Source organism: Eschrichtius robustus, chromosome 19 (genome assembly GCF_028021215.1).
Source record: "Eschrichtius robustus isolate mEscRob2 chromosome 19, mEscRob2.pri, whole genome shotgun sequence".
NCBI classification, from domain to species: Eukaryota; Metazoa; Chordata; class Mammalia; order Artiodactyla; family Eschrichtiidae; genus Eschrichtius; species Eschrichtius robustus.
Genome location: NC_090842.1, coordinates 6,530,996 through 6,558,771, shown reverse-complemented (window position 1 = coordinate 6,558,771; position 27,776 = coordinate 6,530,996). Strand labels below are relative to the sequence as shown.

General features: G+C 45.5%; 1 protein-coding gene across 2 annotated transcripts in view; it reads left to right on the top strand.

Annotated features, from left to right (window-relative positions):
• Positions 1–2,040: 2,040 nt before the first annotated feature.
• The window catches only part of CDH13 (cadherin 13), a 1,028,096-nt gene continuing 1,002,360 nt past the window's right edge, over positions 2,041–27,776 (top strand). Inside the window, exon 1 of one of the 2 annotated variants that reach the window (XM_068528122.1) lies at positions 2,041–2,351. In XM_068528122.1, the coding sequence (XP_068384223.1) occupies positions 2,307–2,351 (45 nt within the window). In that variant the 5' untranslated portion in view covers positions 2,041–2,306. The remainder of the gene's footprint in view (positions 2,352–27,776) is intronic. The other variant, XM_068528121.1, reaches the window with a different exon arrangement.

The following is a 27,776-nucleotide window of genomic DNA, read 5'->3' as shown; positions in this document are numbered from 1 at the left end:
ATGGGGAAAACTGGACCTATTTGGTGAGTGGCAGTAAGGGAGATGGGATGGGAAGACCACAGAAAGAGCTGCCAGAACTATAAAATCAATAATACTGCTTTGCACCTTAGACAAGGCAGCCTTGGACACACCCTACCCTTAGGAGTGCTTCTCTGCCCAAGTGGCTGCTTGTGGAAAAGTGGCTGGAACATCATCTTACTGCCCTCTTCACCCCTTACCATGGTTGATCATCTCCCAGGAGGTCCTCTGCTCTCTCTCTGTCTCCACGTCTGCTAAATCCATGGGCTTAGCTCAGTTGACCTCTAATTGACAAGATGGCTGCTACCCTGGAATGGAGAAAAATTAGGGTATTTCAGGATGCCTTGATCTGAAGTCTCTTTGACTTCAAAGTACCTTGTTTTATTTTACTCTTAATGGTGGGTAATGTGGGTATGGATCTCCACACACATGGGTTCCAAGCTGGGACAATCAGATCATCTGTCAAACGCTGCCTGCACTTCTAATAGACTCAGAGGTGGATGCCTACCTAGGCAAGAGAACAGTGGAAAGCAGAAGAGACTGGAAGAAGCAGCAGCATCCACCTTTCCTGAGCTCTTCTGGGGGCTGTTTGGCCAACATTGCCATCTGTTGGGCTAGTGCTGGCTAATGCAGCCAGGTGGTCAGATGGCATTGCATCTTCATCAGATGCGATGACCGAACTGCTGACAATGAAGCAATTTTAGAAAGTGCATTAGTTTACATTTAATGAGTGGTTATTCTGTCACTTAATCCTCACCACAAACTTGTGAGTTCAGTACAATTTATATTTTCATTTAACCAGTGATCAAACAGAGGCACAGGGAGTGAGAAACTTACTAGTCAGTAGCAGAGCTGGGGGTTAAGCTTAGGCAATGTGGCTCCAGATTTTTTGCCCCACCCCACCCTCTGCTACTTCTTGATTAAGTCTAGACATCTGTTTAACACACACTAATGATTGTCTCCATGTTTCAGGCCCTGTGCCAGATGCTGGGGATACAGCCCAACCCACTGGATCTCGGCATGGTCCATTGCACAGTGTCCTGCTATATTAGATGTCACATTATACATTTAGTCCAGTATTTACTGCTGGGGAAATTATGTCAGAAGATATTTGTATACTTGTATCTACAAGAACTATGTAATTTAAATGTTTCTGTTATTGCTTTGGCCACCAGGAAGCTCAGATCCAAATCAGAGGAAATACGTTAGCGTTTGGGTTTAGTATTTCAGTTTTCTGAATTTTTCCTCCTGTCCCAGATTTTTTATTTTTCTTGCATAAATTCTATTGAAAAATTGTCCTATATTATAAAACACCTTAAATTTTTTTAGAAGGAGGCTGCATGGAAATGAGAAAGTAAGGTCTTTACTGCATATTCTTAAACTCCTACTGGGAAAGTTAGACCTAGATAGCCCTCTTACACTCATTCCCATAGCACCCCACTTATAAAATCCCTCGAACAGTGGTTACTACTGTTCCCAATCCCTGGAGATAGCTAGAAGCTTCTAAAAGAACACATCCAGAGAGAGGGAAAAAAAGTTTCCTCAAATCATGGCCTCAACTTTGGTGCCAGATGCACATTTCTGGAGTAGGCGGCCAGTCAGACTCTCACCTGAGCAGTTAATAAAATCTATTGCCCCTTGATGGATTTTTTTCTGCAAGCTAGAATTGATCTGTCGTCTTTGTGATTTGTGAGATGGCAAGGAAACACCAAACACCATCATGACTTGGGCCACACTGAAAAAAAAATAAGAAAGAAAAAGAAAAAAAAGAAAATCCACCGCCAAGTCTTTCCTGGCGTAGAAAGGGCTGGAACTGCTGGGGTCATTTTATTTGATTTATTGGAAATAAAGTGGATCTTATTAACATTTTAATAAAGAGAATCTTTTGCACTGGGCTGGAAGTGGCCGCCAGTACCCGGTGGAATTCCATTCTTCGGAAAAGTGGCATCATCTGGCGTTGCCCAGCGTGATTTGTGGGGCTGGGCCCCAACAGTCCAAAAAAGCGAACGGGCCGCCTCTTCCGAGGGGCTCGCTCTGCGCGAGGTGCTCGCCCCGTATCTGCCATGCAAAAACGAGGGAGCTTTGTGAAGGAATCCGTCTTGTAAAGCCATTGGTCCTGGTCATCAGCCTCTACCCAATGCTTTCGTGATGCTGCCGCTGATCTATTTGGGAAGTTGGCTGGCTGGCGAGGCAGAGCCTCTCCTCAAAGCCTGGCTCCCACGGAAAATATGCTCAGTGCAGCCGCGTGCATGAATGAAAACGCCGCCAGGCGCTTCTAGTTGGGCAAAATGCAGCCGACAACTCCGCTCGTCCTGTGCGTTCTCCTGTCCCAGGTAGGGAAGAGAGGCTGCTGGGCGCACCCCGCGCCCCGTTTCTGCCTTCCGATTGCCTGGCGCGGGCTGGGCGAGGGGGTTTTCGGGGGGTCAGGGGACTCCGGGCGCGGCGGCGAAGACAGCTCGGGGCTCAGAAGGGAGGTCATACCCAGCCCCTGAGATCCTGGGGGGCGAGGGGGTGGGCCTGCTTTCCCACTCCGGGTTGTGTATGTATATGTTCGGGAGATGTGGAGAGAGCTCCGAGTTCTTCTTTTTTTTGCAAGCAGGGGCGACATTCTCGCCTACATCAAGTGGGGTAACTTTGATTCGCCTCCTCCGGAGGCTCACGCATCGAAGACTCAGCTGGAAGCGACTCCAAGGAGTCGTGGTTTCCCCCAACCCAGCGCCGATCGGGGAAGCGCAGCTCGGGTCGGGATTGCGGGCTGCAGGGCTGGAGAGGTCGGCCTGGCATCGCCGACTTCCCGGGGCGCCCGGGCCCCCTCGCCCAGCCCGGCGGCGCGCTGGAAGGCGCCTCGGGCCAGCCGAACGCCGCAGCCCGGCTGCCGCTGTCGCTCAAAGGCGCCGGCCGCGCCCGCATCGGGGTCCCTTCCCTCCCTGACCTCGGGCCCGGAAGGGCCTGAGCGCGTCCCCTCGCCCAGGCCCCAGGCCCACTCCCCCCCGCCCCCGCCCCCGCGCCCCCTTTGTCTGGCCCGCTGGAGCTCCGGCCCTGAGCCCTTAATGCCGCTTCTGCTGTGTTCCCGGGCGGGCGCAGAGCGCGGAGAAAAGTTCAAGCCTTGCCCACCAGGCTGCAGCTCCCTGTTAACCCTCAGGGCGCTGAGGCGAGAGGGAAGGGCCGGCGACCCGGGAGAGGGGGAGATGGAGACGTGGTCCTTAAGCAACCATCTCTGCATCTCGGAGATCTCAGGAAGTTTGTGGGCAGGAAAGCAGTACTCTCAGGAGGCCAGACTGGAGGTGCTGGCTGGCGGCAGGCTCAGCCCTGCTCGAGGGCCTGTTTTCTGAGAGCACTGTTACCCAGTCCCCCCTGGCCTTCCTGGCAGCCTATGGGACTTGGCATGAGCTAGCAGGCTACAAGTGGGTGGGTGAGATCAAGGCAGGGCCAGGCAGAGAGGAGGGAAGGAGACAGGGAGTGCCTTGGGGTGCTGGAAATGGGTGTTGAGTTCCTGACCAGGACTCCTGGATGCCAGGGGAAGAGGCACATGTGTGAGTGTGTGAGTGGGGTGAGAGGGAGGGTGAGGCAGCTAGAGTCCCAGGCAGGGGCTGGCTGGGATGCAGAGATGCAATGCAGCCTTCTAAGGGGAGACCACTGATGCATCCATGTTGGGGTTAGACTTTGGAAATGGGTCAGTGTCCCAGGAAGCAGTAACCATGGTAGTGACTCAGAGTTGGGTGTGAGGGTGGATGATAGTGCTTGGGGGCAGAGTAGGGTGCCTGGCTGCTGAGCCCCCTCCCAACTCATGCCTTCTTTCTTCCCTGGATACACAGCCCCCATTCATCACTGCCCAGTCATACTCTTCTTCTACTAGGGCTTTGGGCTGATTCTCTTGGGGTCCCTGTAGCTTTAAGTTCTGCCACAAATCCTATGCCTGTCTGTGAGCCAGTTTTCTAGACTTTGTGAACTCTATCCCTGAGGTAGTGTGTGTGTGTATGTGTATATATATCTATACATCTATATATAGATATATAGATATATATATCCCAATTTAGCAGGGTGGTTCAGAGCATGCCTCTGATTCAGACAGATCCTCTCTGCCATATGCTAGTGGTACCACCTGGGCAACTCGCTTAACCTCTCTGAGCTTCCAGATTCTCTGTGGTGAAGTAATTTTATCACCTTCCTAGGATTGCTAGGCAGATTGGATTGCATTCAACAGCATGTCCTAGGTAATGCATTTAGCACAAGGCCTAGCACTCTGGGAGCTTGAGGTGTCTGGGAGCACTTACCACTGCCTTACCCAGGACTTTACAGTCCTTTTCTCCGTGGGCATGTTTTGACCTCAGTGTGGATTCCAGGGTTTGGCCGAAGTTTTGTCTTCCTTCGAGCAAATCAGACCACATGACAGCATCCAGCAATTCCCATGCACTAGGGGCTTACATAATGCCTTTTGCAAAGCAATTGGTGTGTCTCCTCTCCCAGGGCCTGACTGACACAGGTGGCTTCTGAAGGCTGTCAGCTCTCTCAGTTTCTTTAGGATGGGGGAGCAGAGGTTTTACGAAGAATTTAATTGCCCGCCCTAAGAGGCTTATTTCTCTCTTAGATTGTAATTCATAATCAGAGCAAATGTCCACATTAGGACGGCAATTGATATCCTGGTAGCAATAGCACCTTGCAGGGAAATCATTTTGGTGCAAATCAGTGAACCGGCAAGAGGTTCAAGTGCAGAGCTCTGTGTGCCGTAGCAAAAGGAGGGGAGAGTCTTGGAGCCTTTGAGTCAACAAGCGAAAACAAAACTTTCCTGAGGCAGAGAGAAAACAGAGGAAAGGGGAAAAACAATGTAATAAAGCAAATTAGTCACTCGGCCTTAGTGGTGTTCAGGCAAATATGTGTGTGTTTTTCTACCACAGTTGTAGTACTCTGGGTCTGGCTTTGGAAGCCATCAATCTCTGTAAGTTTATTGGCTAGGTTGCTGTTTTAGGCATTTTGGAAGGGGGAAGAGGAATTCTAAGCAACAATGGCTGGAAGCTGGCAAAGCTGAGGAGCAGTCACCTCTCTTCTCCCCTGGGGCATTTTGGGTAAGCCCTTACCAGAAGTGGCCTCTGGAATTTGGCTATGATAAATAATGAATGTGAAACAAATCAAGAGAGGACATGAGCTAGAAATTCCACTGTAAATATGATTCCCCCACCCCCAACCCAATTAGGGTATCACATCTAGGCAGGCAAAAGTTCTAACAATGAATGAGTAATCCCCCAAGAATTAGGATTTTAGGGAGTGGTTCAGGTTTGGAGAGCAGTCACTTGGGAGTGACTAAAGTTTCCACGGAATTCTGAGATGTTGATTTAAAATGGGGAGGTTTTTATTGGAGTCAGAATCTTGATTTTAAATGAGAATCAGTGTCTTCTAGTGCCCCTGCAACTTCATATATTGTATTTTAAGGGCAGTGTTTATTTGCAGAACCCTTTTGATGGGGAGGAAAGACTGTGAGAATTGCAGAGGGCATCTCTTGCTCTGAGATGGGTTCAACATGTGACAGCCTATAAGATTTCAAAAGCACTGGGGAAGCAGAGATATAAGTGGTGAAAGGAATTGCCAAGTGGTAGCGTTCATATGTCTGAACAACTTTTTTAGCAAGTCCCCAAAGAGATTTAATAAACTGTAAGGCTGAATATGTGATCTGGAATTTATGTAATACCACAGTCTATATTAAAAGCCCCAACAGTCATCTTAGCTAATATCTCCTGCTCTGCCTCCGTCCCTTCTTTTCTATCTTTAGCCCTTGGGCTTTCCATTAAATAAATCTATTTTTTTTCTAGAAATATCCTCTGTGTGTTACAGTGCCATTGCCCAACAAACCAATGTACCCAATAACTGCATTATCTAAAAGTACCAGCATTTGGATGTTTATGTTGAGTCTCAATCTGAAGTTCACTGTTGAGGTAAAAGTACAGCTGGGTTCTGGAGAATATCTTTCTTTCTTTACCTCCTTCCAAAAAGATAGTTGCTTGGGGAGTCCAGTTAATTTCTATCTGGTGGAAGCTAAGGAAAAGGCCAAACTATGGATTCAATTCGCATCTGAATGACAGTAGCCAACAGTATTACATATTTCTGTGTGTGTGTGTGTGTGTGTGTGTGTGTTTATGTGTGTGTGTTCATCTCTGTGTGTTTTGATCTTGTTTTAATACCTGTTGAAAATTTTCTCCAGAAGAGGGCTCCATCCACAGCATTACAAAATTCTAAATCTACAGCTCATATTTTAAAGAACTTCAGTGTAGAAGCTCCATCAAAACCAAACTATTCTCCTTATTTTCAGTTATTTTCTACAAGCTCCCCTAAAGAGAAGTCCTGTCATTTTGCACTGAGTATCTTTCCTCCTTTTTTTCCCTATTGTAGTTGCTTCTGTTCTATTTTATTCTTCAACTATGTATCCCCTCTGAGTATTAGAGCAGGGAACATTTCAAAGGTAGACAATGCAGTATGATATGTGAGGAAGTTCTGAAATTTCCTGGCATTTGACTTCGGTTGGACCTGGTTTTACTCTTTAGGCAGCCAAACGGCAGGCACAGTTCTGCCTGTGAAAGGAGATAATCTTCCCCATTAGGTCACTACCCAGAAAAGCGAATCATTAGCCAGATGCACTCACCGTGCAACACCAGTTGAAAAGGAGAGGGAAATATCAGTCTGTCATCCAATTACAATAACCAGTTGGACAGAATCAATCGAGTGACCACTGGTTTTGGCATCGTTTCCACTTAGCTGTGGGCAAGGTACCCACACGCCTGGGAGAATCTGACCCTCCTGAAGGATGCTGCCAATACAATTCCCCGCAGCTTATCACCTCTGCAGCCACCTGGGGACCCCAGGCCTGGCTCCCTCTATCTGAGCAGACTGTACAAATGATGACTGGCTGGACTGTAGGACCCCCTGCACCTTCACCAGATATGAAGTAGTGGCTTTATTCTGGAGTTAGGGTGGAAAGTGATTTCTTTCTCTACTGAGAGAAGCTTCTAAGGGTAGGCTAGGGAGGAGAAGAAATGACATTTCAAACTTGAAATGCCGTCTGAGCCAAGGCTCATGGAGATGAATGGGTCGCCCTTTGGCATAGCAGGTTGAACCTCGAGATATCTACTTGGTGGTGCTGAAGCCCATTCATCCCAATTCTGCAACTCTAGATTCCAGGGAGAAGTTGCAAAGTAGACGCCACAGGCCAAATGTAGCTCATGGATGTCTCTTGTTTGGCCCAAATGTTTTGAAAAGTAGGATATTGTACATTAAAAAACAAAACAAAACAAAACAAAACAAAACAAAACAGGTTTCTTGCATTTCTTAAAATGTCAGAAGGTTAGGCAGCCCTAGAGCCACATTCCTGCAAGGCCACTCTTCCCTGGAGCTGAGTCACTACTGCCCCCTTTAGGACATGCCTCTGTAGTTTGCCACAATCCCCTCCACTCCCTACTGTCCACCCAGCCCATTGTACTCATTTATTTTACCTACTTGCCCTTGTAGGCATTTCCATTGGGAACTTCTGGTTTTGCAAATTTTGAGCCTTGATCAAACTGATGTAGTCAGTTTTTCAGTGATAGGCTATTTGGAAAGGAAGGGACTAGCCCCTTTTTGATTGCTCTGATTGAACTACATGGATGTGAACTTTGGAAGAACATGACCAAGGGGACTGCACCTCCTCCCTGAGAACATTATTACCATCAATGCCATTAGGTGACTAGGGCTACCCAGAGCAACACAACACCCAGGTCACTGTTTCATGTGGAATAGTTACACCCAGAGAAGTGACACACTGCAGTTTTCAGTCAGTCTGAGTGCTGGTACCAGGGTGTTGGTACACCTTAAACATTGTTATGCATCAGCAGCCAAGGGGCTCTGGGACCACTGGATAATATGTAGGCCCTAGTGCACTGTACGAAGTATTACAGCAAGGGCATCCCTGCCCTTGGAGTACAGTGACACCCCGGGCATTGCCATTCCAACAGTGTTGCTCACGCACAGGATGCGTATCATCAGAACGTCACAACACCTTACTGTCCTTAGTCCTGCAGGGAACTCTGGGAGAACTGAGCTAACACTCCGAGCATTTATAACTTCAGGGTAATGTTAGCTTCATAGCTTTGTTGTCTAGAGTGCTTTTATACACAGGACATTGTCACCTCTAGTGCCAACTGCAGTTTGTGTGATGTTTTTGTAACTGTTTTTAGCAGTTAACACCCACCACAGTCTACACGCAGTGCTAATGCTACAATTAATGTCCTCTGGCTCCATAAATACTAGACTAATCTGTCCACTCATCCCGTACCAGCAGGTAAGCCTCAGGTAACTATTGTTTTCAGTAGCCACAGACCCCAAAGATCAGCGTAAATATACCTACATACATATACAAAAAAAAAGTGATTGTTTTTCTTCTGTCAGTTGCCAGCAGAAGTCAAATTCCTGAAAATTAGCCTTAGCAATAGGCACGTTTTAACATGTCATGTCTCATTTCAAAGGCCCCAGTGAGTGTCACCCAATCTGCTACAGAAGCACAAAGCCCCTGTGTCTCCCAGCTGAGCGCAGGCTGGGCTGGGGTGGAGGGCAGCAGCTGCTCAGCTGAGAGCAGCCCTGCCGCATGCCTGGGCAGGGCCAGGAAGTGAGCTCAGCCTCTGGAGGAGCCTGGGGACCCTGCAAGGAACGTGGCAGCCTCATTCCTGCCTTATGCGGCCTCTAGGCCAAAGTCTCTTTCCTCCAGGGTGGCAGGGAACTGCTTTTCCATGAGCTGCAGGAGATGGTGACTGCAAATGCCTGAAGCTCAAGCTATTGGGATAATCTCCCTGTCAAACAATGTGGGGTCTGCGGAGAGTTGCTGGACCCTGCCAGCAGAACCCATGGCTGACTCAGGCCACACAGGCCCCGCCTTCAACTGCTGTAAGCTGCGGGGCATCTGGGATCATCTAACTCAGGGGTTGCAAACTATGGCCCGTAGGCCAATTCCTGCCTGCAGCCTGTTTTTATAAATAGTTTTATTGGAACATAGCCATGCCCATTCATTTATATAATCGTCTATGGCTGTGCTTGTGCTATAACAACAGAGTTGACACCATATGGCCCACAAAGACTAAAATATTTACTATTTGGGCCTTTACAGAAAAATTTGCTGACTCCTGCTGTGGCTCAAAATTACAGCCAGAGAGACTGCAGAGAGCCTTGTCAAAGTGCAGAGAGACATTAGGGGTTTGTATTAGGAATTGTCCCTTCTGTGCCCCAAGCACTCAAGCAACTTGACTTCAGGGAGATTCACCTGGGACCAAATGGATTCAATAAATACCTATTATATACATGTGGGACCTACTGTGTGCTCCAGGTACAGCTGCTAGTAAGGCTGATTCAGTCTCTGTTCCCTTGGGGCTCAGACCCCAAGAGATCCCCTGGCAGGGGAGATCAATGTCAATTAATAAATATTTCAAAACAGAGACAACTGCTAGATGGAAGGAAACACAGTTGTGTGAGATCATGTCATTCTATATGTTTTGCTTGTCTGTGCCTTTTCTTTCTCCTCTACTAAAATATAGGCTCTGTTACAGCACGTGTTGTTGTCTGATTGAATCGGTTTTGTAGTCCCAGGGCCTAGAACAGAGCCTGGCATATAGTAGGCCCTCAGTAAACATGAATGAATGAATGAATGGATGGATGAATGAATGAATATAAGAAAGGCATCAGATCCAGATGAAGGGTCTGGGAGGCTTCCCTGATAGCCTGCTGCTTGGGCCACAGTCTGGAGGAGCAGTGCGGCTTATGGACAAAGGAACACTAGGGTGTGGTGATGGGGGAAGCATTCCAGGCAGAAGGCCCGGCCTGGGGGAAGCCTGTGCAGGAGGAAACACCACACAACCCAGAGAGTGGTGTGAGGAACAGCCAGGGTTGCCAGAGCCGCTAGCACCTTGTCAGCCATCTCAAGGATTTTGGTGTTTGTCCCGGAGCAATGGGCAGTCATTGAAAGCAACACGGGGAGGGTATACTGTGACAAGGCCAGATTTCTATTTTGAAAAGGTAATTTGGCTGCAGTGTAGTTAGTGGATGGAGCTGGATATGAATGGAAGGGAGAAGCCAGTCTAGGCTTGAGATCATAGGAAGAGCAGGGACTCTTGTTGCTCTAGACTAGGGAGTGACAGTGCAGATGAGAGAAGTAGACACACCCTACTCAGAGCATCCAAGAGACATTTAGGGGAGAATTTGGCAGGGCTCGGTTTGAGATGGCAGGACAAGGGCTAGGGGGGTGTTAAAGATGCAAGCTTGAGTTCTGGCTCTTCCAATTGGCAGAAAGCTGGAGCCACTTGCCCAAACAAGGAACCGTGTGTTTGACATCATAAACAGGGCCTGAGGGCTCTTCCCATGGGGGTGTTAGCCAGGCTGCAGCAATGCTCCTCACGCAAGGCATCCAGGGCCCCAAGTTACGCTAATGTCTGCAGACCAATCCATGCTTGCATCTGGGATGGGCACCGTGGGGCCTGGCAATGCCCTTGGCTAGAGTGACTGATGTGTAGCCTTTATAATTAACCAATCTCTGAGGCTTTTCATGCAAAAGATATTTGAGAGAAACATTGCTAAGCCCTTTAATTGTTTCTTGAACATTCAATCAGCAGCACTAGAAATATTTCTTACATGAAGCAAATAATGATCTACTATTTTCAGCAATCACTTTGGGAATGCTAACAAAGCTTCATTTCAGCATCCTAGATATAGCCTTGGTGATGTTTATGTTCCTAGGTATAGTAATCTTCTTCAGCTGGGTGCCAGGCAGTGGTATGCTGCTAAATGTTTAACAACTGCTTTCTCTCTAAAAAAAAAAAAAAAAAAAAAGCAGCACAGGTACGTTATCCTCAGAAGGTGAGGGATGTACAGTTGTCTACTTGCTAAGTATTTACTGAAGCATTTGGGGAGTTCATAGGTAAACAAGATGGACATGGACATGGAAACTGTTCTCATGGTCTTGTGGTCTACTGAGGGCAGCCAATAAGGAACAAGAAAGCAAATAGCTGAAATATACACATTTGGTAATTATTACGATAGGAAACAATAGGGGCTAAGATAGTATTGAAGGGGTGAGGCTGCTGTGCTCTCTCTCCTTTCCTTCCATCTTTCCTCCTACCCTCCCTCTGTTCCTCCCATATTTTCTTCTTTCCTCCCACAATTTTTGATATCTAGCAAGTGCCAAGCATTCTGCTAATTTGGGGATCCGGAGATGAGTACAACACGGTCCTGGTCCTCAATAGGAGAAGTGCTGGAGGTGAATCAGGGCCTCTGGTCTCCTGGGACCCAGAGGAGCTAGTGTCTTAGTTTATGAGGATCAGGGAGACTTCTGAGACTTTGAGAAGTGAATTTGAATTCTGACCCAGCCTTTTGCATGCTGTGTGACCTCTGATAAGTTACCTTTTTTCCCTCTTCTTCTGTTTCCTCCTGTGTCTAAACAAAAGGAGAGGCTACACCTCTCTACACTTGCCTAGCAGGTGAGTATTAAATAAGTGTATGCTTATGGCTTCATCACATGATTGCCAATGCTAGGAGCTTAAAGAATACTGGTTGCATTAACTTTTATACTCCATGCTGCAAGGCAGTTTATGGCTTGAAGGTACCATGGGGCCATGGACTTGAGCATCTGGCTGACTTAGAGGGGAAAAATACTTGTGTCCTTAAAATTGTACGGACATTAAAAAAATAAAGTTTGCTTCGCAGAGAAGGATTTGCCAAATCTCATGTTGGTAGCTCCCCAGTGATCATTCTCCTGGAGATTTTATGCTTCATAAAATTTTTTGATCTGGTGGGATCGTATCTTCTAGATGTATCTTCCCAGCAGCTGTTCCCAGGAGGCTTTATCATGGCAGTATGTACGTGGGTATGCTTGCCAACACCATGAGCACTTATGATTATTATTATTATTTAAAATAAATCAAATTACTGTAGTAAACTTATTGTATAATTTACTGCTAAGTGCCAGTTGCATATATTATCTCAAATTCTCACTGCAACCCTTAGGGACAACTATTCTTGTCTCCATTTTTATCTATGATGAAAAGAAGTTCAGAGTGGATGAGTCATCTGCCTAAGGCTACACAGCCACTAAGAACTGGGATCAGGGTTTGAACCCATGCATTTCTGATTTCTGGGCATGTGAGTTTTCCTCCATATTTCCCTGGTATATAAAAAATTGCTCCCTTGTCCCCTCAAATGATGTAAGAATTCTCTTCCTTGACTATTTTGTTCTCTGGCTCTCTTGGAGTCAAAATAGCTGCCTGCGATGACCTCATTTTTGAACTCCTTGTCTCTAAAAGTAGGCGTGGGACCTGGACCTCCTCTCTGGGTTACTGGTTACAACCTTCAGAACTGGGTTAGCTCAGGGTTATTTTGTATTCTTTATCGATGAGTCCTTGTGTTTGACCAGGGACAAACAAGCTACCCACACCACATGCTTCCCCCAGCGAGAACAGTCATCCCAGGGAGAACAGCCACGCAGAGGCCAGGACCCAGCCTGGGTGTGGCTCCTCTGCAGCTTCCAACGTGCAGGTAAATTCTCTGGCAGTTTCCTGCCTGCTGCTGAGCCCTGAAGCTGGACGGCATTCCTCCCTGGGAATGCCAAGGAACTCCATTGTCCAAGCCAGTGTCTCCTGAGTGCCACTGTCTACAATACTGTTTTCCCCAATCTATAGGAAAATGAGAAATACACAGCCTGTATCTATATCCAGACACTCAGATCTACAGTGGGTTGCACTTGGACTGAATCTAACCTGAAGTTTAGGTGTGTTTTACTAGATGAGGTTTCTTTTTTTCCTTTTAATTCAATTTAAGGACCTTTAGTCAGGGTAGCCACTAATTCAGTGAACATTGTTGAGTGCCTGTTATGTGCCTGGCACCATTTCATGTCCTGGAGATAGAGTAGGGAGCATTCACAGAGCCCCTGTGCTGGCAGATACACACACTCCCCCTTTGCCCCAGTCCTCACCACCCACACAGTGACCTTGCCTTTCTGCCTCTCTCAGGATGTATCTGTGCCCCAATCTATTCACTCCACATTTGAGTAAGTCATTCATTTAACAAATATTTACCGACCAATGACCATATCTCAAGCAGGGTGCTTGACACTGGGTGAGCAGCAGTGATTAAGAAAGACAAGATTGCCTGCCCTCATGGAGTCTATGTTCTCATAAGGGAGAAAGAGAGTAAACAACAAAAATAAGTAAACATGATAATTTTGGAAAATGATAGTGCTCTGAAAAAAAGTTTTAAATGGGATAGGCAGTTGTTCTGAGCTTATCCACTACTCTCTTTGGGGATGGAATGTTCATTGTTCTGATGTAATGACCATTCTACTTTTTAGGGTTAAAATGTCTTATAATTTGTGAAATGAAGTTGGTTAATACATAGAGGGCATTTTTGTCCTTAGTGTTAAAGTGTTATTGGCAAACCTTTGCCATTCTCTGTTTTTTGTTTTTCTTAAAATTTTGCTTTTGGGAATCCAAAACTATGGCAACCAATGACTTAAACCACAGGTAGGTAATCTTTTTCTGTAAAGGGCTATCGAGTAAATATATGGTCTCTCTTGCAACTACTCAATGCTATCAATGTAGTATAAAAGTAACAACAGATAATATGTAAACAGATGGGCAGGGCTGTGTTCCAATAAAACTTTATTTACAAAAACAGGCAGAGCTGGATTTGGCCCTCAGGCTGTAGTTTGCTGATCCCTCATCTAAACCATTAGCTGCCTCACCAGTTGGTCAAATTGGAATAAGGCAGAGGCCAGGGATAGAGACCAGAACTTTTTCTTTGTTGTCTTGTCTTCATGAGAACTGTGGTACTTCTTTAGCACCACATATCACTGGGATTCTACGTTAACTTAGATCAAGGTAAAGATGCTGGTAGTCAACTATGGAATGTAATTCTTAGACCAGCTCTAAAAGATATAATAATTTAACTTTTATATTAATTATCTGGACTACAATTCTTAAGGCTTTCTCACCACCCAAAGGTATATTGGTGCTAAACCCTGTATCTTGGATTGAGTTCTCCCAAACGGTGATGGAGGCACAGGCTTGTACGCAGGGAGCTGATGTGAGAGATGATTCCAGGTCACAGACATGAGGACTGTAAAACAAGAAAGAAGGAAAGCCAATAAAAAGTGTATCTTTGAGCTGGTTATTGTCATGGGCAATGGAGGCTGACTGCTGCTGGGGGCCCTTGGAAGAACTGTGTAAAACTCGCTTCAGAATGGTCCCTCTGCAGGATAGGAGGCTGGAGTATACATCTACCTATGCCCGCCTTCCATTGGTCAAGGGTGGCCTCTGGTGCCATTATTTCCTCTGTGATTCCCTGCTGAGCCTTTGTGACCCTGGGGGCAACAATGGTTTTAGAAAAGTTCTGAGCAGAAAAATGAAGAGGCATGACGGGTGCTTGGATGGACAGTACACGCCCTGAGTAGAACATGAGTATATAAGGGATTCCAGTTGCCACCATTATGTGTTACTGGAAACTTCCTCAGTAGAGTTAATGATAAAGGAAACAGTTGTGGTGGTTGTTTTTATAAACCCTCCAAATTCAGTTTAGCACCCACCTGCAAATATGCTCTTTCCCACTAGATGGTACCAGTATGCCAAAGCCCTGGAATGCTACCTTAGGCCCTCATTTTTGAGGAATACTTTCCCACTACTTTTGAACAATTTAGGAATAAACGAGTTGAGATTGGAGGAACAGACTATGGGTGTTTTGGGAACAGAAGATGGAAGAAAAGTGGAGGTTGTCTAAATAATTACCCTCATTCATTCGTTCACCAACACATCTTACTGACAACCTTCTAAGTGCTCACTCTCTTCTTGGCACTGGGAATACAGAAGTGAACAGTGTACACAAAGCCCCTGCCACAGTGAGCTTCCATACCGGTTGCGGGAGAGACAATAAAAAATGAATGGGTAGATACACGATGTCTATCAGGTGGTGCTGTGTGCTCTGGAGAATGACAAAGCAGGCAAAGGGATGGATGGGGGCAGGGAAGAGCACAGCCCTTCTCATATCTTCCTGTCCTGTCTGCTGGTAGGGTGAGAGATTATTTCCATCTATTTCCTAAACCCAGTTCTGCCACTCACCAACCTCTTATGAGTATGTTTATGTGGTTTATTTTCAAAATGAGACTGTGAACTTGTGGAGGGCAGAAGCGGTGCTTCGCAAACAGGCGTTGACCAGCTGGAACCTACTTCAGCCTAACGCCCAACTCCACCAACTACTTGTTGGCTGATTTCATTTATCTGGAATCATTGTGAATTATTGTTGTCGACACATAATAGAGTCACATTTTACTCAAGGGTTAGATTATAAAGTCAAGGTTTCAGGCAAACATAGAGTCATCATTAACCTTGAGATCTCTAAGTTGCCCATTAAATTGCAGTGTGTTTGGTTCTGTGTATGCAACCTTGTACTGTAATCAATATATAACAATGTATAATGCATGCAGTGATGTACAGTGCATAATAAGGAATATATGCAAGATATAATTTTATAGCATTTAATTGCAGTATTTAAATTGTTCTTTTTCCTTCTCTTTTTGGTGGAAGAGCTAGATTTCCATTAGTTAAATGTGCATATGATAAGACTTTGTGTTCATTTAAACTGGTTTCCTAATCATGTAATCCCCACCAGGCTGTGCATGGGGGAGGGCAAGAGCTATGTTCTTTGTGCTCTGTTCATCTTTGGGTTCCCACCACCAGTCGCATGCTTTGGGGCAGAGGAACAGCAGACTAGTAATATTAGTAGTAGTGGCCGTAATGGAGGCTGACATCTTAGTAGTGCTTACTATGAGCTGGGCCCTGTGTGAGTACTTTAGTTGTATTAATTAGTATATTCAATCCTCCTAATGACTCTGTGGTGTATCTAGTATGATTTTAATTCCATTTTACAGATGGAGGAATTCCAGGAGAACTTGGTCACACAGTTTTTTAGCTCTGGGGCTAAAGGTCACACAGTTTTTTAGCTCTGGGGCTGAGATTCAAACTTGGGCAGTCCCAGACACAAAAGGCCACATGTTGTATGACTCCATGAAATGGAAAGAACTGCCCAGAATAGGCAGATCCATATAGACTAGAAGTAGATTAGTGGTTGCCTAGGGCTGGCTGGGGGAAGTAGGGAGTGGGGAGTGACTGTTAATGGGTATGGGGTTTCTTTTGGGGGTGATAGAAATGTTCTGGAACTAGATAGTGGTGATGGTTGCACAACTCTGTGAGTGTACTAAAGACCGCAGAATTGCATATTTTAACAGGGTAAACTTTATAGTATGTGTATTATGTCTCAATAAAGCTGTCGTTAAGCGGGAAAACAAGCAGACCTCGGGCAGTCCAACCTCTGGGTTCCTGCAAGTGCCACCCCTGAGCACACACAACCTATCCTACAGGCACTCACCACTTGCTAATGGCATCCTGCTTGTTTTACTTATGCTAACTTGACTATTCCTTAAAAGAGCCCTATTGTCTGCCCCATTTCAGAGATCAGAAAACTGAGGCAGAAGGATACCGAGAAACTTGGGGCTGGCAAGCGACCCAGGGAGTTCTGGGCCCAAATCATCCTTTGACTGCTACACTGGTTTTCACACATTTTACTAATTGAAAGCAATAGTGATTCAGGGTTGCAGGTAGCTTTAGCCCATTAGAAATAAAGCAATGGTTCCTTGCTTTTGTTTTGCTGATTTCCAAAGTGGATTAAGATCCATCTTTGTCTCATTGGTTAGTATGCCCATCTGGCCCACTTGTCTCTGGTGTAGGGTCCTGACAGTAAGACCCAGAAACTATAGGAGAAGGAGGTGTGTTAGAGTGGCTGACTTCAAAAAGTAATAAGCATACGTGGCTCAGGAAGAGAGAGGGAGGGGAAAAGAGGGAAAAGCAGGAGAGAGGGAGAGGGAGAGAGGTAGGGAGAGGAGAGAAAGTGGGAGAAGGAGTGAAAGAGGGTGAGGGAAAGAACTGAATTGACATGCTGTCGTTGTACTCCAGTTGATACCCAATTGCTGAAAGGATTTACCCAAATTAACAAGAATGTTTGGCACCCCTTGGCTGGTTCAGTTAAAGATTTCCAACGCTGGTAAAGAGAAGGCAATCTAAGGTCTAAGGCACTCATCATAGTCTGAATCAACGACCTGCTCCCCATCCCAAGCACACTCCCCCATCAGCACCTGCCACCTATCCAAGACGTTCTTTGATTCCCAGGCTCCCTAAACATGTATGTTACTCCTCTCTGCCCTTAACCTTGGGTTGCTGATTTGTATTTCTCTTTCATGTTTAATATTCAGAGTGACAAAGCCCTTAGTCATGCGCAGTGCAACAGGAAAGGGCAGCAGGGCTCGCCCCCTGACCAGCCCAGGATGCCTGTTTGTGGTCCTGGGAAGCAAGGATTTATAAAGGCACAGCTAAGAGACTGTAAATACCTTCCTGAGTCTCCAGTCTAGAGGAAAAGCCACAGTTTGGACTGGAACAGGAGCTGGGGATTGAAAGGCCTCTGGCTGAGACCTGGTCACCCACACGGCCGGCTCCCAGGTGACAGGGATTCTGCTGGGCTCCCTGTGATTCTTAAAGCCTTCCCCGGTGACAGCAGGGGATCATACAAAGCCACATGAGTGTCTGATTCAGCCCTCCCTCATCATTTCTCCAGTGCACTGTTTTGCAAAGTGTATTGTGAAGACATACTGGTTCCGTGGGTGGTTAATAAGGGTTCTGGAAAACATAGGTTTGCATGTGCTAATATTTTGGGAAACTCTGAAGTTGCACAGAGAAGTGAACCAGGTTGTGTTTTGTTTTTCATGACTGAACATCCTTGAGACTTTAACGTGCATTTGAGTTTCAAAAAGATGCTCCCCAAGGCTGCATTACCAATGCTCTCCCCAAACTCCCAGGGGTAAGGGTATTCTTACATAGAGGACATCATGAGATAGAGATTCACAGGACTTGGGTGGGAAAACAAGCTGTGTGGACTCTGGGGTCTCAGAACTTGGGGCTTGACCTATAGGACCAGCAGTGTCAGCAACACCTGGGAGCTTTCAGAAATGCAAATTCTCTACCCAGGACCTACTGAGTCAGAGCTTCTGGGGGTGGACCTAGCAATCTGTGTCTTCACATGCCTGCCCTCCGGGGGATTTCGATGCTCTCTGAGGTTTGCGAAGCTGCTGGTCCAGTGGGCTAGTGGGGAGAGAACTACCTGGTGTTCTTCTGGGTGAAGGAGGGAGACACAAAGCCAGGCTAGGAACGTGGCTCCCCCACAGAAAGCAGAGATTACAAAATGAAGATCACCAAGACACAGGAGTAGGAGCTAAAAGTTCTGCTTGGTCCCATTATGGCCATGGGTATTTACTTCTGTGAGGCCCTGAGCTGTGTTTGCAGGATGCCTTTAGGTGAAAATTTCTGTCCACACAGGCAGACCAGAAGACTAGGGTGAGGACAAAGAGACAGTCTGTGTAGGGGAGGCAAAACCATACCTCTACCCATGTTAGGTTTTTAGCTGGGGCTCTTTAAGAAAAAGACATTAACAAGAGAAAAACCAACAATTTGTTAACACATATAACTCATGTATACATGAGAGATACCCAGGGGAAAATGAGTAACTCTCAGAGGTGGCTTAGAACTCCAGTTTAAATACTCTCTTAAACTAAAGAGAAAGAACAGTATGTGGGAGGCCAGTTATGGGGAGGTAACCAGGAAAAGCAGGGTAAACAAGAGTAAGGTTATGCAGATTTAAGTCTGCCTTCTCCATTGATAAGGATCCAAAGATGTCTCCGGTGATTAACTTTTGTCCTTCCAGGTAGAGAGGGGAAGAAGGACTCCTTTGTAAAGTTTTGTCCTGCTTTAAGGCAAATAGCCGGACGGCGGTAAGCTTTTCTTGTAGCCACTTCTTCTCAATTGCCTTTAGCTCAAAATAATCCTTATGCCAAACTGGTATATTTTGGGGTCGTATATTCTGCTACCCTTCATTTGATTTGGCAGACACCTCCTTTGATTTTATATGTATGTGTGTAATGTGTGTATGTGTATATATATGTATACATATATATGTATACATATATGTGTATATATATCTACACACATACATATATAACACAATACATAATATATATATATACATGTATATACAGATGTATATACATACATAGCACATATACACAGAATGTATATATGCATATACAACATACATAAGTATACATATACACAGGTACACACATGTACATGATGTATATATATATATATCCACATAAATACATATAAATTTAAATATATTACATAAATATATATATTACACCTATTAAGCACTAGTCGCTATTGGTACCTACTAAATTCCAGGCCCTCTAAGGTGAACCAGACAGACACAGATGCTGCAGATGCTAATCTTGAGGAGATTCGAGACATGAGGGAAGAATAATAAAAAGACAATGACACTTCTGGGTCTATGAGAAGAGCTCAAGGCCAGCTAGGTTTACAGCCATTGGGTTTTGAAACCCACCCAGAATAATTCTTTGTGTGCCCTTGTGAATCTTTGCTGACCCTTCTGATACCTGCCCATGATTCTTACTTGAGAAGTTCAGTCTACACCAGTGGTTCTCGGCCAGGGGCAGTTGTGCCCACCAAAGATCACGTGGTGATGTCGGGAGACATGTTTGGTTGTTGCAACTGGTGGAGGGGATACTATTGGCATCTAGTGGATAGAAGGCAGGGATGTTGTTCAGTATTCTACAGTGCACAGGACAGCCTTCTACCATAAAGAATTACCCTGACACAACTGTCAATAGCGTGAGGTGAGAAAACCTGGTTTAAATGCAGAGCTTTATACTCCCCCAGCACACACAGGAATTTTTATCTCTACCCCATCTCATTATTACTAGAAAGTCAGAATCGAAACTTGGGTCTGTGAAAAAATAACTGGAAGCAAGCCCCAAACGTGTATAGTTTTTCAAAAGGTAAAACCATGACTTTCAGGTAAATATGACCGTTAATCATTAGATTATGAGGAAACCAGTAAGAGCTGATGGTAGTTTCAAAGGGTATTTAATAAGCTAGGGTATTTATGAGCAATTTAACAAAGAAATATTAGGAAGAGATTGTTCAGTTAGAAAAAGAACTAGTTAATGTGCAACATGCCTAAATTGTTGGGATTATCTGTTATGTTAGACAGAAATTATTTGCATCTCCACTTGGACAAAATCGACAAGTAACTGGCGACTTCTCTAAGTCTAGAGGCCTCAATCAAGAGCAAGCAGTGAGATGAGCTAAGAACGTGCTCCTAGACATCTTCCCATGGCCTTTGTCCCTGAATGATGTTCAAAGGATTGCCATCAATCATTTTGGTCTAGTTTACAAGCTTTGGATAATTTTTTCTTATGCCTCAAGCACATGACATTTAATTTACTAGTAAAGAAATGGTCTGTGAAACGTGGGGCAAAGAAATGGAGGTTGGTTGAGGGCTAGAAAGTGCTGGGAGGAAAGGTTATAGAAGGTCAAAGTGACAGTATTGCATAGATGCCATCCATTACCTGCCTTTGATGAAGTGTGCTCTGTGCTAGATGCTTTCTTTCAACCCTCTTAGGTAGGTCTTACTATCGTCCCCATCTACAGATGAGGAAAGCGAGTCAGAGGGAGAGTCAGGAGTATCAGTAGTGGACTTGGACAGAGTAAGAAGAAAATGGTATGTGATCAAGACCATAGCGGGAGAAATAGAATTTAGCCAGAGAAGGAAGGGAGGGTGTTATGAGCTGGAGGGAAGCCTAGTCCCAATTTGAGGTAGAAATACTCATAGCATATTCAGAGGGCAGTGAGGAGGCCATTCTGGGTGACAGTGAATATGTGAAATTAGATCAGTGCTACATGAATGACAGCTATTAGTAGTACCAGTGTTATTTTAGCCAAAGAATCCTACTATCATTATAAGGCAGTGCCTGGCAGTACACTATGTGCGTTAAGAGCTCAGGCCTTGGGGGGAAGGTGGAATTACAGTTTGAATCCCAGCTCTGTCACTGCAGGGCTGTGTGGCCATGGACAAGTTGCTTAACCTCTCTGTGCCTCAATTGCCAAATCTATGAAATGAGGGCAGTGATATCTACCTGATATGACTGGGATGGGAATTCAAGACAAACATGTAAAATCTTGGTCTAACAAGCAATGAGACTTTGGAAAATGGAAGTTGGTTCTTTGAGGAGGTGAATGGATAGGATTTAGCATGGTTTTTAGTCATTTGCCTGTAAGTGTCACAGTCTCAGTCTGAGTTCCCTCAAAAGCAGATTCTGGGGCTTCCCTGGTGGTGCAGTGGTTGAGAATCTGCCTGCCAGTGCAGGGGACACGGGTTCCATCCCTGGTCCGGGAAGGTCCCACATGCCGCGGAGCAGCTAAGCCCGTGCACCACAACTACTGAGCCTGCGCTCTAGAGCCTGTGAGCACAACTACTGAGCCCGCGCGCCGCAACTACTGAAGCCTGAGCACCTAGAGCCCGTGCTCCGCAACGAGGGAAGCCTTGGCAATGAGAAGCCCGCGCACCGCAACGAAGAGTAGCCCCCACTCACTGCAACTAGAGAAAGCCCGGACACAGCAACAAAGACCCAACGCAGCCAAAAATAAGTAAATTTAAAAAAAAAAAAGCAGATTCTGAGAGGAGAATGTGAGTGCAGTTAATTTCATTTGGAAGGTGAGCCAGGGAAAACTCTAGCGGGGTGGGGAAACAAAGCAAGGAAGGGAGGGCTGCCACATAAAGGGTCTTTTATTCAGCCAGTTGCTACTGCAGGTACCTGGGGACCTTTGGGAGCCAGTGTGGAATACCTCAGAGTTATCACACCTGAGGGGCATGGGAGCTCCAGACTTTATGCCACAGATTTGGGTGGGCATTGTTTTGGAACTGCCCCAGGTGCCGTTGATTTTGAGCACTATCAGACTGCTGAGTATGGACTCCGGTCCCGGAGGAAGCCCTTGGTAAAGAGGTGTAGATTCTTGCAGTGGAAGTTGGGTCCACTAACGAAAGGCCAGAAGGGGATATGGGCTTGGCAGTGGGAAGCCATCAGCATCTGCAGTAGTCAGTATCACAAGGCCTAAAAACAGTAAAGCCCTTTGGGCCAGTAATCCACATCTGAGAAGTTAAAGAAACAGAGCTAAATACAGAAAAAGATGTACAGAAATACTTCTCTGCATTATATGTGATAGCACAAATTAGAAATAATAACAATAGCCAACATTTATTGAGTGTTTGCCATGTGCCTGGCTCTCCTAAGTGCTTGACAAATAAGCTAAATTTCTAGCAGATGGAAACTCGTTAAATGACTCAATGGAATATTACATAGGCATTAAAGAGGAAGGTTATGAAGACAATGATGACATGAAAAAATCATATAAGCGAGAAATGAATACTGAATAGGAGAATATGTGTGGAGTAGGATTCTTACTAAGCAAAAGAAGTCTCTATGTATGAAAAAGGGGGGATGGAGTCTGAAAGGATATTTTTCAAAATGCTAACTGCAGTTTTGTTCATGTGATGGGTTTCTGAGTGATTTTTTTCCCCTCTAGTTTACAAATCTCCGTTGATATGTATATATTACATTTATAATGAAAAATATAATAAACTTGAAAAGTGAAAGAAGATAAAATTGAAGAAAAATAAGTAGTGGAGGTTCAGTGGCGGTTTTGAAGAAGGGAATAACATAATGGAAAATAATATTTCAGAAAAATTAATCTGGGGGCGGTGTGAAAGACGGACTGGGTCCAGAAAAACCCAAGGCAAGAAATCCAGCTTGTGAGCTAATAAAGGTCAAAAGAAGTGTGGAAAAGAAAGGACTGGTTTTAGAGGCTTGGTGGTGAATGGGCTGATGGGGAAGAAAGAAAAAAAAAAAATGCCAGAAATGATCTCAAGAGTTTAAGGTTGATTGAGTGAGAGAAAATTAGCAATGAGACAATGAATACGTGTTGAGCACCTCTTTGAGCCAGGTTTCCTTGCATCTGCTCTCTCAGTTAAACCTAACAACAATCCTATAAGCTATGTTCTTAATATTTCTGTTTTATAGGTGAGGTAATAGAAGATCAGAGAAGTAAAATGACTTGTCCAAGTTTACGGTGAATCTGAGCTCAGATAATTGTTAAATAAACTGGATAGATGGATGGATGGATGGATGGGTGGATGGGTAGATGGATGGATGGATGGATGATGGATGAATGGATTGGTAACCATGTAAGGGGGAAGAAATATAGGGTATTATAGTGTCAAAGCAGGAAAGAGGGAATTTCAAGGAGGAACTTGCAGATATCTTAGAAGATAAAGAAAGAAGGGCTGGGGAAATTGCTAGATTCTGCAGGAAGAAGGAGTGGCCACTGGTTCTCTGCTTTGAAAAGGCCACTGCAGTCAAGTAACGGGAAGTCGGCTTAGCTGCATGGGGGGCCAGGACGTTGTGGGGGACCCTATGAAATGACTGGTCAGAACACGTACAAGCTTAAAAACAGGCACACGTCTAAGGAGTAGATGCAACATTAGAAAGGAGGAGGGACGTAAGAGAGCAAAGGGAAGGAGAGGGGAAGTGAAGGAGAAAAGGAAAAAGGAAAAGCAATTACTGGTTAAGAATAAGGGCACCAGACCGCCTGGGCTTGACTCTCAGCTCCCACTGCCCTGTGACCTTGAGCAAGTCTTATACATAACTCTCTTTGTCCCAGTTTCCTTATCTGTCAAATGGGGAGAATAGTGATAACTCCGTCCCATGGGCTTCTTAGGAGGACGAACTGAATCACATAACATGCTTAGCACAGTGCCTGGTACAATATAAATCCAAACTGGGCGGGGATCTTGGTGTCTTTTTTTTTTTTTCTTCCCAGCCATGCTGTGTGGCATGTGGGATCTTAGTTACCGGACCAGGGATTGAACCCGTGCCCCCTGCAGTGGAAGCGCGGACTCTTAACCACTGGACCGCCAGGGAAGTCCAGGGATCTTGGTGTCTTAATCATCACAATAAATGCCATTTCTTGGGAAACAGTCCCAAGCTATAGATCAAGAAACTGAGGCTCAGTCACTGAATGTGCCCCAAGAACGTACGTCTGGAAACCCAACATCACACTGTTGGGGACACAAGTGGTCAGCTCTCCCATCCTTCAGGAGAAAATAGATTTTGCATAACACCCTATGCGTAGCTTTATTAGATGGAAATTAACCTTATGCAGTTTGCAAGAAATGAGATGTATTAGGTTTCTTTTTTTTTTTTTTTTTTTTCTTTTTGACCAAAGAGTTAATAAACAGAGGCTGCTCATTAAAGCAAAGTTGGAAGGAGTTTTGAAGGCACTGGAGAATGGCTGAGGGAGCAAAGTAATGAAGCACTAGGAAGATTCGGAGGGGGCGGATGAAGATCTGTCAGACCCCAGCAAGCATCATGAACTCAGCGCCCTTTCTCCATTCCGGAAAGTTTTATGCTGTTATAACTGATGCCTGGATAAGTCTGTGCACTGCAGACACGGCGTGAGGAATCCTAAAAGCCTTATTAACCCAGCCACTTAGCCTTTCTGAGTGTAACCCCTACCCTGGCTATTTTGGTTCAGGATTAACTGAGACCCCAAATGTTCCGCTGTTGGGATGAAGAGGTTCAATTTAACACCGTTCTCTGGGCAGTCTCCTTCTAAATCCCCCTGCCTCTCTAGCGCTGGCTGCCGGCAAGCTGCATCGTGCTCTGCCTGCTCACTCCTGCCCTTTGAGATCATGGAACCTGCCAAGGAAGCATTCTCCCCGAGGCTGAGCCACCAGAGAAATTGCACACCCAAGATTGATTTTGCACAGTGTAAAAATCGATCTGCACACTGCGTAGTAGAGTCTGCAAGAGAACCAGTTCAGGCTGGTTGGAGCCCCAGTGGGGCAGGGCAGCAAGCAGTTTAAGTCGAAAAGTTAAAAAAGTAAACAGAAAAAACAGGTGAAATTGAGGGGTGTGTTTGGCCAGGCTGGAATGGGCTTTTCTCTTTCTGTGTTAAGGAGCCTTATCTGGTGCCGCTGGTCTCTACCTGGTGCGTGGTTTTTGTGGGGAGGGGGGAGTTGGAGAGAGACCCCCCCATTAGACACATTCCCCTGCTGGCAGGTGGGGCCCCAGGGAGATACTGTTAGCTTGACACTGTCTCTCCAAGGACAGAACTTTAATTTGCTTCGGTGGTAAGGCTAAGAACAACCATCATCATTTGTGCTCGAATAATTAATTATTATTTAATTAAATGACACCCTAATAATTACTTAAGTTAAAAAATAACATTTATGGAGCATCCTCTATGTGTCAGGCACTCAGCTAAGTATTTACATGCAGGGTGTCTGATTCAAGCCTCTGAATGTGGGAGTTACTATGATCCCTCTCATTTTGTAGCTAAGGACGTCACCTTTTGCTGGGCTTGCTCACACACAACCTCTTCCTTGATCTCCACTCAACCCTCAGGAGGCTGCAGATGATGTTTTTCAGTTAAGGAACCTGAGCCTCAGGGACCTGTCTTCTTCAGCAAATAATTGGCAGAATCAGGATTTGAATCTGGATCTCCTGACTCTTTATTGTTGCAACTGTATTGGGAGAGAGAGGTGGTGTGTATTCATTAAATTCCTTCTGTTAAGACCGGAGAAAAGAGTTTATTGTGCTTTGTTTCGATCCTCAGTCAGGAGGGTGTTGCTTTCCCACTTTACAGATGAGAAGGCTGAGGCTCAGAGAGGGGAAGCCATTGGAAGAAAACCACTCAGGTAGTTGTAGGGAGTAGATCTGGGCCTTATAGCTTCCCATTCTGCCCTGCGGGTTTTCCCTGTTATCCCCACCTCTCCACGGCAGTGCCTTCGATAGCAGAAACAACACCATGTGATTTCCCAGCAGGTTCAGTGAGAGTGTGATTCTTGGCTTGGACCTTAGGATTTAGGATGGATCATGGGTATTGACAATTGAATAGGCTGCTAGAAACGTGATCCTGGCCTGGAAGGAAGATCAGACATGACTGAGACTTTAGGAAGGACCAGATCTGTCCAATCAGAAGGAATTTGGGGCCTTTCATCTTCTTGGAGGCTATAAGTTCCAATCTGCACTTTGAAAGCCACAACTTGCTGGGCCAACCTATTGTTGCTGCCCCCTTCTTGCCAGTCACAGTCATCAAAGCAAAGTTCTCCGAACATGCTAATGTCATAGCACTTTCTGGGGAGACCACTGTACTGAGCAAGGCTCAGGTTCTGGGGAGGAGGGATTACATTGTAGAGTTGGCTCTCCATTTCCCTGGAGTCTTGTGCTTTGGAAAAGCATTATTTGTTTTTCATTCCTGACAGTCACTGGTGACACCTCCAGGCTCTGAAAGGTTACAGGAAAATAATAGGCTTCTGGCAGTTTCCAGCAGGTTCTCTTTCTCACCTGGGCTAGGATTGTGCATGTGCTTTTCATTCGTGACAAGATGAGGAGAGCTTGGTTAAATAAGGATCGGCTGCTCTTTATTCATCCACTTTTCTGATTATATGGCATCAGAAAGCCATTCATCTGGTTTGAAGATAGACAGGTGGTTGCCGTCACTACACTGCGGGCTTTTGAAGCTTGCTCTGTGATGTGATTACAGCACATACTTAGCTTGTGCTCCAGGGGGTAAGGTTGACCTTTGATCCTACTCCTCATTTAAAAATCACAGATCTTGGGAAATGAACCAATCTAGGAAGATGCTGGATGCTGCATTTGCTGCTGAGGTTGGCTATCAAACCAATTTAACTGGCCTGCTTTACCTAGAATTCTGGTTTTTCTGATTAAAACAGATGACCTTTAAAGCCTTTTTTTCCTCTGACAATCTCTAGAGGACATCTGGTCTTTTGTGAGTTTCAGTGGGAACCCAGAATCATGCCACTACTGTAGGTTCCAAATGAGGAAGATGCACAAAGCATCGATTGGAAGAAATTCAAGACCATTATCCAAACAGAGTGCGTGTTATTTACCTTTCTCTCTCATTCGTTCATTCATTCATTCGGTCAACATTTATAGAGAACCTATCATGTGCCAGTTCTGTGACAGGAGCAGCAATAAGGAGGTAACAGAATTGTAGTCCCTGACCGCGGGATCTTATGATTCAGAAGCTGAAACAGAACAGTCAGCATTGTCAAGACAGGATGAAAGGGACTGGGAATTCATCTGCTTGGAAAACTGTTTGGTTTTGGCTTTGATAGATACCACCAGACAGTTTTCCAACGTGGTTGTAAAGAAGGCGGGAGGGGGGCTTCTGAGAACCTGATCGTGTTTTATTTTTTGACCCCAGTTGCATGGCACCTTGTGGAAAATACTGAGCTATATACTGAGGCTTTGCACACTTCCTGTAGTGCCACAGTAGAATTTAAATTAAAAAATAAAGAAATAAAGTATTGTCAGCTTCAGGCCCTTTGGGAGCACAGAGGAGGGACTGGGCTTTACCTGGGGGAGGAGAGCAGAGAGATTGAGGAACTCAATTGATATTGATATTTGAACCCAGAAGGATCAACAGGAAGTAGGCAGTCAGAAAATGGGGTGGGATGTGCTTGCACAAAGGCCTCAGTCAGAAGGAAGGCATGGAGTGGAAGGAGCTGGCAGTTGGGGCTTGGGAGGGCTGTGAGTTGCTTGCTGTGGCTGAAGCCCAGGGTGTGGGGCTGTAGACATAGGAGAGGTCAGCAGGGGAGGAATCTGGACTGTTTCACAGACATAATGTCCCAAAAGCAGCGGGAGCCACGAGGGATTTTTAAGCAGCAGAGTGACACTGTCAAGCCTGGCTTATCTAACAATCAGCATGCTTATGCCTGCATGGGCG